At 38.0% G+C, this 12,811-nt stretch overlaps 1 protein-coding gene across 2 annotated transcripts in view; it reads right to left on the bottom strand.

Annotated features, from left to right (window-relative positions):
• The window catches only part of FMN2 (formin 2), a 153,026-nt gene that overhangs the window by 97,262 nt on the left and 42,953 nt on the right, over positions 1 to 12,811 (bottom strand). The window contains exons 5-7 of one of the 2 annotated variants that reach the window (XM_071549608.1): positions 8,480 to 8,512; positions 3,534 to 5,269; positions 2,332 to 2,476 (exon numbers count right to left, since the gene is read on the bottom strand). In XM_071549608.1, the coding sequence (XP_071405709.1) occupies positions 2,332 to 2,476; positions 3,534 to 5,269; positions 8,480 to 8,512 (1,914 nt within the window). The remainder of the gene's footprint in view (positions 1 to 2,331; positions 2,477 to 3,533; positions 5,270 to 8,479; positions 8,513 to 12,811) is intronic. The other variant, XM_071549609.1, reaches the window with a different exon arrangement.

Here is a 12,811-nt window from a genome sequence, read left to right as displayed (position 1 = left end):
TCATTTACACAGAAACCCCAAATCAAATCACAGTAATACTGAAAATTTTACCACTTAAAAAGGGCTCACTATTTAGAAATAACTCCATATGCATCTCTATATCCATACACAAGCAAACATATGCATATACTGTAGGGCATTTAGAATTAAAAGCTCTGTGTGCAGAACACCAGTGTACTCCAAAATAATAAATCTTTCACCCACTGAAACAGCTCCAAACTATCAAATCTTTTTTCAGATTAGCTAGAACTCCCACTCCTGCCTTGTGGCCTCCTCTGTAAATACATTTTTATTTCAGCTTACAATAAAAGCACCTTTATTAAAATCGTATGTTTACATAAAATACCAACTGTTTTATACATTTGAAAGTTATCTGGACATTTTTTTCATGATTACTATTTCCAGTGTAGCAAGTATTTTACATCCAAACCATCTAAGCAATACATTCACTGCAACATCAGTGCAAGGAGCAAAACCAATTGCCAGAAAAGAGGATTTCTGAAAAGCAGTAGAGTGAGCTTTGAGGGTCCTGGTTCTGTTCTGTACAATGCTCCTTCATAGCTCAACAGGTGACCAAACACATCTGCTTTACATAACACATACCTGTAAAAATCACTACAGAAACACTATTTGTAAGATCTTTACAGCACCCGTAACTACTATAGAAGTCACGTAAGTCAGTAAGCACTTAAACAGCACTTGGTGCCCCCTATAAAAACATACTTGTGGAATTACAGCCATGCTTTCTCCAAATAACTGTTTCTTCTGCTAGACATGGATGGACTTCATTATCCAAGTATTTACTGTGGTATAAATGAAGAGAATTTTAAAAATGAAGTCCTGCATTCCAAACTGCTGAGAAGGCATACGTGGAACAGCTGCTCTATTTCAATTGTCTCATGTCAATACTATGAAAAGGCCAAACTGGATTCTGACCCATGAATATTTAACTTTGGTATCTGCCATATATGATAGCTATAAATGTAGTTCTAATGAAAGCCTGTGATTATCTGCTAGGTTGATCTTTTCTCCCCAGATACCACAGTTCAACAAGTCAGACTTCTTCATTAGCACTTTCTATTTTGGAGAGCAGCACACTTGTTTGATCCCCAGCAAAAAAAGAAAAACACTGAGGAGTCTCTTCTGTCCATTTAAGTGGCCCACAGGAACGTTTGTCCTAGATGACAGCAACTATTTTGACTGCTTTTAATTTCTGTGTGGAAATTTCTGTCAGAAACAACTTGTTCCTTTCAAAGAAGTTAAGAACAATCAGTCATTTTAGCTTAGCTTTAGCTACATTTTTCCTTTTTTTTTTTTTTTTTTACTTACTGATGACATATCTAAATTTTTGGGATTGCAAGAAAAATAAGTGCTTAGTATTAAAATCCACATCTAACGTTTATTCATAATCACTGCCGGTCTTTAAGCCCTGTTTATGTTACAGAACTAAACAGTCATCATTTCCACTGTGCTGAAATATTTTCATCACCAAACCTTATCAAATATGAGGGGACCAACTTCATAGTCGAAGAATCTGGTGCACCTTTGCATTCCTTTTTTTACTTAAAGACCTATTACAGACATGTAGCTAAGAATAATAATTAAAAAGGGCTTTTTCTAGATGATGGAAAGAACAGCCTAGTTTTGAATTTAGTAGAGGAATATGAAGCCAATATAAAACCAAAACCTTAACTACTGTTTAGGATTCTGCAAAAGTCTCCTCCATAGACTTAAAGTTTAATTGCAAGTTACTTAACATACCACAACAAATTGATTTTTACACAGATCCCAAGAAGATTAGAGCTCACTAGTCATATAAACATTCAGATTAATTTCTCTTACTCTTTTCTACTTTTAAAATATACTTCCCATTTTTGTTGTATTGTACAACATTTTGTCTCAAGAAAACAGTCTGATTAATGCTGGATTTTTCCCAGCTGTGCTTGTATTTTATTATATGTATAAAATATATATTCTTTATAAATACAACACAAACTTAGAACTGTTCTGATTGGTATAACATTAGGATCCAGATTCTGAAACAATTTTTCTCTGAAGTCATGGCAATTCATATGCAACTCATTATTTAATGTATAAAATTAATCAGAATAGTTTATATACTACTCAAACATCTGCAGTCTATTTCAAAGCATCATACAACCACCTAATTATTTTAGTTTTAATTCTGTTGAAGTGGATAAAGATATTTTAAAGAAAATACATACTTTGGTAACAATTCCACAGCAGGCACAATTCATCTCAGTTGCATGCAAAAATCTGTCTTTAGGAAAAACCAGCCTAGAAAAGATCTGAAATTAAATGAATACTCACTTGTTTAGTCTTTGTTTTTGTAATGGTGTCCGAAATGGGCTTCTTCCTCTCTTTAACAGCTGTTTTAGAAAACAGTTCTTCAAACTCATGATAATCTATGGAAGGCTCTTCAATTTTTTCCCACACAAGTGAAGCACTAGAATCTCTAAAGTTAAGCAAAAGACCTATGTAGGGCAACGTCAAACTAAATAATGGAGGAATTAAGGAATTAAGAAAATAAAATAGCAGCAATTTAAAAGTTGTTGCCTAATTTCCACTAGCAGCATTTTGATAAGAACTACTGTTGATTCTCCCTCATACTTCTGGGTTTGCTTCTTTCTTCACATATGATATGGTCAGGTTTATTTATATTCACCCACTCTACATACACAGGGATAAAATAGGCTGTATGTGGGCTATAAAGCATACAGACATGGACAGAAAGTAGATATAGACAGTTATTTGCAGACCACCTTTGTGACAGTGGCAAGAACTTGAAAAGAAAGGAGAAATTCATCATTAAACAACACCAAAAGGGTTTTACAATTGCTACTCAGAGACAAAGAAAATATTTATAAGGAAATTTCTTTTCATGACTAGTAATGATATTAAAAGAAACAAAGAAAAAATAAGCATCGAACCCCCAAAACAAGTATATCAAGGTCACATCCAAGTAAGGACTACCAGAATAGCTCTATGCTACCATGCAAAGAAATTGTGGCTTGAATCTGTCTGCTGACTGTACAAGGTGAAAAAAAAAAGATTTCAAGTCACTGAAGAAAGGAAAAAGGAGGATAGAATCCATTCAGCATACATGCATCTAGAGGGAAGACATTACCAAAACTTTCAAGCTGCTCCATAGAGAGAACAATACTACCTTTAAAGAGGGACTACAAGTATGACATTTAAAAACTATTTAATGGAACACTTAATTGCACACAGTGACCCCTGTATCTCTGATCAACACATGGCATGTAATCCCAAAGGACAGTTGAACACACTACCCTCAAAGAGTTTCCATGTGCATATAATGTCATTCAGAATTTGCACACTTTAAAGAAAATGAGTATCCATTTACATATCCAACTACCTAGAAAATCCTGTTTGCACCTTGGTTCTCTCAAAGACCTGCCTATCAGTGAAGACTTTTGCTGATAACAAGCAACACTATCAGGAGAGACACAAAGTGAAGACACCACTCTCTACACAACTCTATGACTTACCTTTTACTGTGGAGCTGAATTCTTGTCCAGTAAAGAGGCTTCATTGGCCGAGAAGGCTCTATCACATGTTTCCTGCTCCCTTTCTCCTGATTCATCCCCATTGCAAATAAACCAGATGGTAATGGAGGAGGAAGAAACCCACAGCCCTGTGGGACTGCCGGGTAGGTGCTGCCCTGGACTGCTGCTGGAAGGGGTGGTGCACCTCCAGGCAATGGTGGTGGGGGTGGAGGTGGCATCCCTAACCCAGGCAAGGGAGGGGGTGGTGGAGGGGGTACACCTACACCAGGCAGAGGTGGTGGAGGGGGCACACCTACACCAGGCAGAGGTGGTGGAGGGGGCACACCTACACCAGGCAGAGGTGGTGGAGGGGGCACACCTACACCAGGCAGAGGTGGTGGAGGAGGTGGAAGGGGTACAGCTGCACCAGGCAGAGGTGGTGGAGGAGGTGGAGGAAGTACAGCTGCACCAGGCAGAGGTGGTGGAGGAGGTGGAAGGGGTACAGCTGCACCAGGCAGAGGTGGTGGAGGAGGTGGAGGGGGTACAGCTGCACCAGGCAGAGGCGGTGGAGGAGGTGGAGGGGGTACAGCTGCACCAGGCAGAGGTGGTGGAGGAGGTGGAGGAGGGGGTGGGATGCTACCTCCGGGCAGAAGCGGGGGAGATGGTGGTAATGCTGCTCCAGACAGAGGTGGTGCTGTGGGTTGCATTCCCAGGCCAGGCAGAGGAGGAGGTGGCAGAGGTACACCAGCCCCAGGTAAAGGCGGTGGTGGTGGAGGGGGAGGTGGGATACCCCAACCAGGCAGAGCAGATGGGACTCCTGCTCCGGGCAAAGGTGGCGGTAGAGGTGGTGGTGGGAATCCAGCACATGGAAGAGGAGGAGCTGGAGGCAGCACTGGTACATCCCCACTTGGCAAATGTGGAGGAGGTGGGGGAGGGGCCATCATGATGCCTGGGAAACAGTGGTCCAGGTGTGACGCTGCTGAGTCAGCAGAAGGAGCGAGTTCTGAGCCAGGCAGGGGTGGTGGGGGTGGTACTCCTGCCACAGCCATGGGAGTGACAAAGGAAGGGCCGTGTCCTCCAGACAGGGAGGCAGCCTGTTCGGTTGCTGGCAGTGATGGGGGAATGCTACATGTGGGCTCTTGGGGCAAAGAAGAGGGATGTTCAATACAAGTCACATCTACAGTACTTAGAGGCTGGTAGGAAACTGGCATTTCAGTCTCTCCTTCAAATGCAACAGACAAATCAACTTTGGGTCTTGGAAGAGGTGACTGGAGTGTACTCTGTACTGATTGGCTTGCATCCAGTGGCACTGAGATTAGCTTCGGTGACAGAATTAAGGAGACTTCAGAACAAAATGTGGGCTGCAGTTCTAGAGCTGGCAATTTCTGAGTTGACCCTTCACTGTTGCCCCCTTCTAAATGTGGTGGTAAGGGTGGCTGTGGCAGTGCACTGGCGGAAGGCATTGTATGTGTTAAATAATCCTCTGTTGGTGACGTCTGTACAGATCTCGCCTGTGACACAGTCCTGGGTGTGGGCTCCTCTTCATTCCTTTGAAGAGTCACAGGGCTGAGTTCCCCTGCGTGCCTGTGCTCATTTTCCTGCTCTCTCTCAGCAGTCTGTACCTCTGTGGCAGGGAACTGCTTCTCTAGTTCTGCAATTTTTGTCCTCAGATCCTCAATAGTTTGCTCCAGTTGTTGGATGACACTGGCACGTTCCTCAGATTTCACCTCAAAATCATCCTTTCAAAGAAAACAAATAATAAGCACAAAAAAGATAACATTCATCACTATATAAAAAAAATTAAATTGAGATCAAGAACACTGGTATTCCAGAGGTTCAAATATAAGCTAGTTATGACAAGCCTTTAAACAGTGATGTATCATTTCAGCTGGCTACATTTGAAGTGGAAGAAGACAGCTCAGGAAAATTACTCGTTTCAGTATGACACTACCTTCATCAGTATGAGAATATTTTAGATTGCAATTGTATTTGTCACAACCAAAAATCAATAGCAACCCCTCCCTCCCTGCACATCCCCTCCAAGGAAACAACCAACTGCTGAGCACAAGGACTGCAAGGATTTGCATGCACATGGCTATGCAGACATTGGGAAAGCCGGGGGGGGGGGGGGGGGGGGGGGGTAGTGTTCTGCATTAATTTAACCCACTAACTGAAAACACATTTACTGTTTCTTCAAAGGAATGCACTATGCATAACAGACTCCATGTAGCACTATACACCTTGAGGATGCAACGCAGATCAGGAATGCACAACACAACAAACATGCCCTTTTGGAAAACAGCTAGTCTCAGAACAGAGGAACTATGCTCTTCTCCAGTCAGCATTACTGGGGAGGAAAAGAAGTAAGGCAAAACTAAGGCAAAACTTTCCTCCCACCTCAAATTTATAACTCCTCAATGAAGTGACATACTGCCAATAACATTAGAAAAGCTTCCTGTCTGGAATGGTTGTTCTGTATTTGACAGTTTTCACATTTTTTATCTCTTTCTCTGTAGCATCTGATCCTACAGTAATTCCTACATTTTAAAATAAATATTATTAATAAAATGTACTTAATGAGTATGTGCTTTTATCAAATGGTACCAATAGGAGCGTGTGTGTGTGTGGCTTGGCTTCGCGAACGAAGATTTGGGAAGGGCTCTCCCCACGTGGGTGTGCCCTAACCTAGTCCAAAACCAGTAATTTGTGCCTATTCAGGAAAATAGGAGACAGAACAGACATGACTTTACTACACAAAATTTTCAAATAAAAAAAACTTTTTTAGCTGTGCACATTTACTTTCTAGTACTTTTGTTTTCTCTTTATATTTTGAGTATTGGTTATCACTTCAAGCATTTAATTGAATTAAGTTGGTCATGAAACAAGTTTCCCAAGGAGTTACAGCAAAACTGTTTGGTGCCTCTTATTTCCTTTTATAAAATTATATACATGGATGAGACTGTAGGGTTACTTAAATTCAAATATTCAGATTAGAGATCTTGTAAAGAAGGTTACAAATAAACATACAATATCTGATATAACTAATTGCTTTGATTTGTTTCAGAAAGGTGTTTTTTCCATCCTTGGACACATGAAACATTTAAAAGCAATTTTTCTTTCTGGAAAACGAAGTTATAAATTCCAGCTGGGGACTATTAATGAAATGTATGTTTCATTAATACTTTCTGCACAGAATTGGTTTTCGGATATAAAGTTTCAATTTTTTATTTATCTTAGAGTTTCTTGGGTGTCCTAAAGCAATCCCAGAAGTAAACAGCAACTACTACATTTAAACCAAATATTGGTGGAATTTGAAGCACCTTTATCAAAATTTACAATCTCCTATATTGTTTGAACTTCCTGGAACATCAGTTTGAACCAAAAGTTGCCAGTTATGAGTAGGTCTCCCCATCAAAAGTTGAAATGTAAAACAGAGAAAGGAACATAAAAAAATGAGTAGTGAAGGAATTAACACAGCAGACATATTTAAAAAACAGTACAATTAGAAGGCAAAAAAGCTGAAAAAGACATTTCCACCACAAATTACTCATGGTGCTTCAGTCTATTCAAGTTTCCCTTAACAACTCAATACATAATAGCAGCAACAGTTTTGTTGAAGAATTTCCTAATAAAGGAGAAATATAATATTCTATTATTCCTTTGTTTTATCTGCTCTTATCCCTCTACCAGTCACTCGCAAAGACAGTAAGACCTATCAGTTCCTTAAAAGGCAACACTATCAAAGGAAATGTGTCGCTTGGATTATTAAGGCCACACACCAGTTTTCAGCTGAGATCAAACCCAGTTTCCCCAGACTGTGCTTCTCCTAAGCTCCCATTTAACACTGTAAGAACACTCTTGCAAGGGTTTTATGAGGGATACAGCAAATTCACTTCTGCCGTACACAAACTGAAGCCAACAGGATTAGGCACAATATTCAATGACTCTGAAGAGATTTGCCTTAATGATGGCTGATCTCAGAACAGTTCACTGTTTAAAAATTTACTCAGAAGATTGGATTCTACTTTCAACAAGAAAAATAAGTAATTCTTGAATAGTGAAATTCTACCTTAACTACAGGAAAAACCTAAAATTCTCTGTTCTACAAGACAATTTACCCTGCAAATATTTTTTTTTTAAAGAGAAGGGTTTATTTTAGAACTTAAAAAAATGGGCAATTAAGTGAGATGAATTAACAATTCAAACAAGAAATGAAAACGTACTGATGAATGAAAAAGACTGTTTACCCTATACCTGAAGAAACTTTTTCTATTGGTCTCTAGACATGGCATTTCAAACAACCTGATTATTTCCTACTGTGTTGTACCCAATAATCCCCAACATATTCAGGTTTTCACAGAAACAGCGTATTATGAATAATCAAGATTTTGATGTGAATGAAGATATATTTATCCAGAGCAAATGATGTACTTTAATTTATTTGGTTTAAAAAACAAAGAAATAAAAAGCAGGGGAAAAAACAACCAAACAAATAAAACCCAACCAAAACCAAGGCATCAGTATTTGTGTGTTTCAGTAATTATTCTAGATAGAGATATTTTTGATGATTATGATGCCCTCAGAGCAGGTTTATTAGAATTCTGCCTTGTCCCTAGTTTTAATCTACCCATAGATCAGAAAGGGCTGTATCAAACAAAAGTAAGTCACAGAATGCTTCCACTATCCTCAACAAGGAAGGAAATTTAAACTGTATATAAACCCAATTAGAAATGAAAACCATACTATTTTCTTAGAAGAATAAGCAAGGGAATACTTAATTTTTCATGCATGTAAAAGATGGTCAAAAGGTGTTGATATGGACCAGAAGACTGAGATTGAAAAAACACACATTATGAAAAGATATTTCATTTTCAACCCAGGGGACAATTCCACAGCAGAAACCTGTTTAAAAGAGATATGAGAAACTCTGTCTTGCCTAGAGTTCTTACCCAGGACCCAGGTACTGTGGGACAGTCTTCTTTCTGTAAAGAAAGAAAGAAAGGTGGATGCTTAACCCTTGCTTTATCCATGTGACTTGAATATGAAAGAGTGAGCAGGAAAAAAATTTCAGAGGTGTATGGCTGTAGAACAGCACCCAGCATTTCTCAAACACGTTGTACATGTTCCATGTACAATGAGTCGGATGTTGAATCTGGGACTGATGTCCTCTTTGTGTTGCACTGCTAAGTTTTGTATGTACACTGATCTGGGAATATTGGCTTTACTGGCTAAAGGTTGTACACTTCAATTTGAACATGCACCAAAAGCCCATAGATTACATCCAATTCATTCCAATCTTGTCATGTTTTCCACATGTGCACATCAGATGTCCAGCATAAAGCTGATCTATATAGACAGAACATGTCCAGTGTCTCCAAACATGTAAAAGATCAGATTGCAGCTACCTCCTCTACAGAGTCGAACAACCTAGTTTTTCAGATGAGTGACTGAAACCTACAGACCCTTCCGTAACTAAATTTCCAGGCAGAAAAAACCAACATGTCTCTGAAAGCCTTAGTCTGTACACATATACAGACACACATATATGTTTGTCTGTATTATATAATTATCTATATCTACCTCAGCTTTCATTCACTTGTATACTTTATGAATAGCCATAATGTATCTTTTTCTTTGAAAATAAACATAATGGCAGTTCTTAGAAGTAATTTTGAAATATTTGAAAAATAAAGACATATTACCACTCAGTTTTAGAGGTTAATACCTTATTCTATTACAAGCCAAAAAATTGCATCAGCAGTTTGATCATTTTCAGCCATTTGTCACTTACTATCAAGAAGTTTCCTGTTTGGATAGAATTCATGTTTAGATGATAAAATTATATTTGGGGGTTTTTTTTCCCCTCCCCCAAAACCTTAACCTTTTAGTTTCTCTACATCAGGATTCATGAATCAGGGTTTATGCTGCTACCTAGCTGCAAGAACACTCAGGAGACAGAAGCATGCAGCTAAACAGGATAAAGACGGCAAAATAAGACCCCTCAGATCTTTCAGTAAATGAACCCCTGGGAGCACCTGGTGGTACTAGCAGTGTACAGTTATTTGGAAGGATGCTCTTTCCAACTGCTCTGTTAATAAATGCCTCTTTTCGATGCGAAGTGAAACACTTTTGAACGCGCACGCTCACCGAATGGCACAAAGTAGAGCCACAGTAAGAATTTAATTCAGTCAGAGAAATGTGATCTCTATTCAGGTTTCTCTCTTTAAAGCTGTTTCATTTTCAAAGCTACTTCTTGAAACTGCAGATCAACCTTAAGAAAAGGAGACACAACATTTAACAGGCATTTTTAGTGCTACAGTGATTGTCAAATGACAAGTACTGGTGGATACTTGATTTGCATTAAAAAAATAGCATCCATCTAATTCATCCCCTCGTTTCACTTAATCCTCAAATTCCATTACAGCATTGATTTTTACAGAAGTACAAGTTGAGTCAGAAGTTGGCAAACTTGCTAATAGCATCAGGGAGAACTGCTGAAGGAGTAGAATGAGTATTGGATACTAGTTTCTTCCTCAGACTACCTGATAAAATCTTTTTGTGAGAAGCACATATGGGGACAAAGGGTACAAGTTTTCATAATAGTCCCATGTTTCTTCCTACAACCACAAGGAAATATGACACACAGCTCCCCAGTACAGCACTGCACAAACAAGCCTTGAAACAAAAACTGTGTAGTGCATTGCCCTCCCTGAAGTCATAAACTTAATTTGGTGGATGTGAGATAATCTCCCTCTCAGTGACACACTGCAAGAGATGGATTACACTTGCCTTCACTGTGCTGGCATTGGGATTATGATACTCTTCCTAAGCTAAAGAGATGGCACATGTCTAATCAACCAAGTGGTTTTGTCATAACCTATCATGGATTACAAAAGAAATAGCCATTACATGCAGAAATCAGTAATTACTGAAATTCAAGTAGTTCAGATAAACAAACACAGGATTAGCAGAGAACACACATCTTTGAAGAAAGATGCATGTGTTGCAAATGCCAACTTTTAAAGCTGGAGGCCAGAGGAAAAAAGAACATTGTTCAGATTAGTTTTGTGAAGTTTCTGTTCCTGAACAGTTTGAATTCCTTATCCCCGGTCTTCAGAGAGTAAGATCTCAGTTCTTTACAGTACCCATTTTAATAAATAATAAAAACGCAAAATCAATTTGAGATACATCAAACATTGAAAGAGTTTCCTACAATAGGAACCTAAAAAGAATTTTGGTAGACTACAGACAAGTCAAGATAAAATAAAATCTCTCAGAACCACTGACCACAGGAGAGACACAGAAGTAAAGTGTAATTACTCTAGTCTTACATAATATTAATTTTACCCTGGACAAGTAATACTTTTCAGCCTGACTGTGCAGAAAGTTTTAGACCTGTTTTATTAAAAAAAAACAAACCAAACCCACAACCAACCAAGAAACCTTGCACTCACAAAAAAGAAAAAAAGAAAAAAAGAAAAAAGGTCATCAAAAAACCCTTCTCAAGTCTTGAAGGTTTCTGTCCTAGCACAGATGAAATTTCACTATGAGAGACATGAAACATTACAGCAGTAAATCAGGTTGAAAAACAGCTTATCCCTCCACACAGCTTCATTTAGGCCAGAAACTGGTTTATTTATTCTATCACTCATCCAGTGAGAAACAAGTACATAAATGAGAATGGGCAGTGAAAAAACAAAAAAATTGAAACTTGTTAATTTTAATATGTTTTAATGTTACCTGTTTCTGGGGTCTTTTATGTACTATGATGTAGACTGCGAAGAGACTTCTAGAGTATAATTAAGTGTGAAGATGAAGAGCTAACTAAAACCTAGCCCATATGACAGCAGTCCAATAAGGAGCAGGTACCCCAAGAGCCACAGATTTCCTTAAAATTTGGGATAAAAAGTGTTTGAATTTATTTTCTCCTCAATTTTTTCTCCTCCTCTTGTTTATTGAAATGCCCATCACATGATGGATCACTTACTTTTTTCTATCACCTGTTTGTTCTCGAGTATTTCAACTATGAACATGAAGGGTTTGGTTAGTTTTTCTGTGTATCCAGGTTGAGGCAACCGTCCATCTCACTGTGTTAAAATACAAAATAAAATCTGGCATACCTTGAACACTACTGCATGGACATACTAGAGAAAGGTGTTGAACTTTTTCACACCAGGTCTTTTCCTGATTTTCAATTTAAATTGAAACCTGCAAAGCAGTCACTGTGTAAACGATCTAATTCTATTATTATTTCTGTGTTCTTTAGATACAAAAACTATACTAGCTTTTACACTAGAAATAACAGTAAGGATTCAATGATGCAAAATGAGAACATTAATAATCTAAATTTGAAGGACTTTGAATGGCTTTAATCTCCAGAAGTGGAGATTTAAAAAGCAAATGATTTTCCAGCTCAACTTTGCCACATCCTTATAAGCAATTGTCCAAAGCACGATATTTCTACACATTACTTGCCCTTTTTATCCAAGAGTTCAGCCAGACCACAGAATAGAAGGTTCACATGCTGCTTTTGTTTCAGGCTTCCAGCAGGCAATATACAGCAAAAAATAAGAATAAACCTTTGCAGAAAGGGATAATTAGTCTTCTCTACTGTGAAACATGAGCCTACTAGTCACAACAGAAGAGGTTTGCAGAAATGGAATCAGAGCCTTCACAAATAAATCCACGAATATGCTGAAGGCAGGAGCCTAGCCTAAGTCTTTGAAAATGTGAAGGCTATCCTAGAAGTAAAGCTGTACCGTTTTGGGTGAAAGAACCTTAAATAAAGTCAATCACAATCAAGTAATCAAACATGAGCTTTAGCTTTTGAGTGGTTAAGTAAAACCTTTTTGGTGTCATGAGCATTAGAAAAAAATATGTCTTTTTAGCAAAAGTTGAACTTTGAGAGCAAAAAGCAATTAAACATTCAGGAATATATGAGTTTATTTTTATCAATAGTTTTGGACTTATTCTCTAATGAATAAGTACAAATAAAAACGTGTATTCAAAATACAGAAAAGGGAAAAAAAGTGATTTTACTGTTTTTATTTATACCAACTTACAATAGAAAACCTAATGATAAACTATCTTTTGATCTAAGTGTAAGTGGAAGATAAAGCAGTTAGTCTGTTTTATATCCAACAAGTAGAAATTATCCTCAGCTTTACTTTCCAGTTCTCATTCAGATATGGCAGCACGTAATGGTTATGGTTGTCTGTTTTGTTTTTTAATTACTTAGGATATTTTTAAATTAAAGAAATATTAATTTTTACTAAGAAAAG

This window comes from Pithys albifrons, chromosome 2 (assembly GCF_047495875.1).
Source record: "Pithys albifrons albifrons isolate INPA30051 chromosome 2, PitAlb_v1, whole genome shotgun sequence".
NCBI lineage: Eukaryota > Metazoa > Chordata > Aves > Passeriformes > Thamnophilidae > Pithys > Pithys albifrons.
This window is presented reverse-complemented; position numbering and strand designations above follow the sequence as displayed.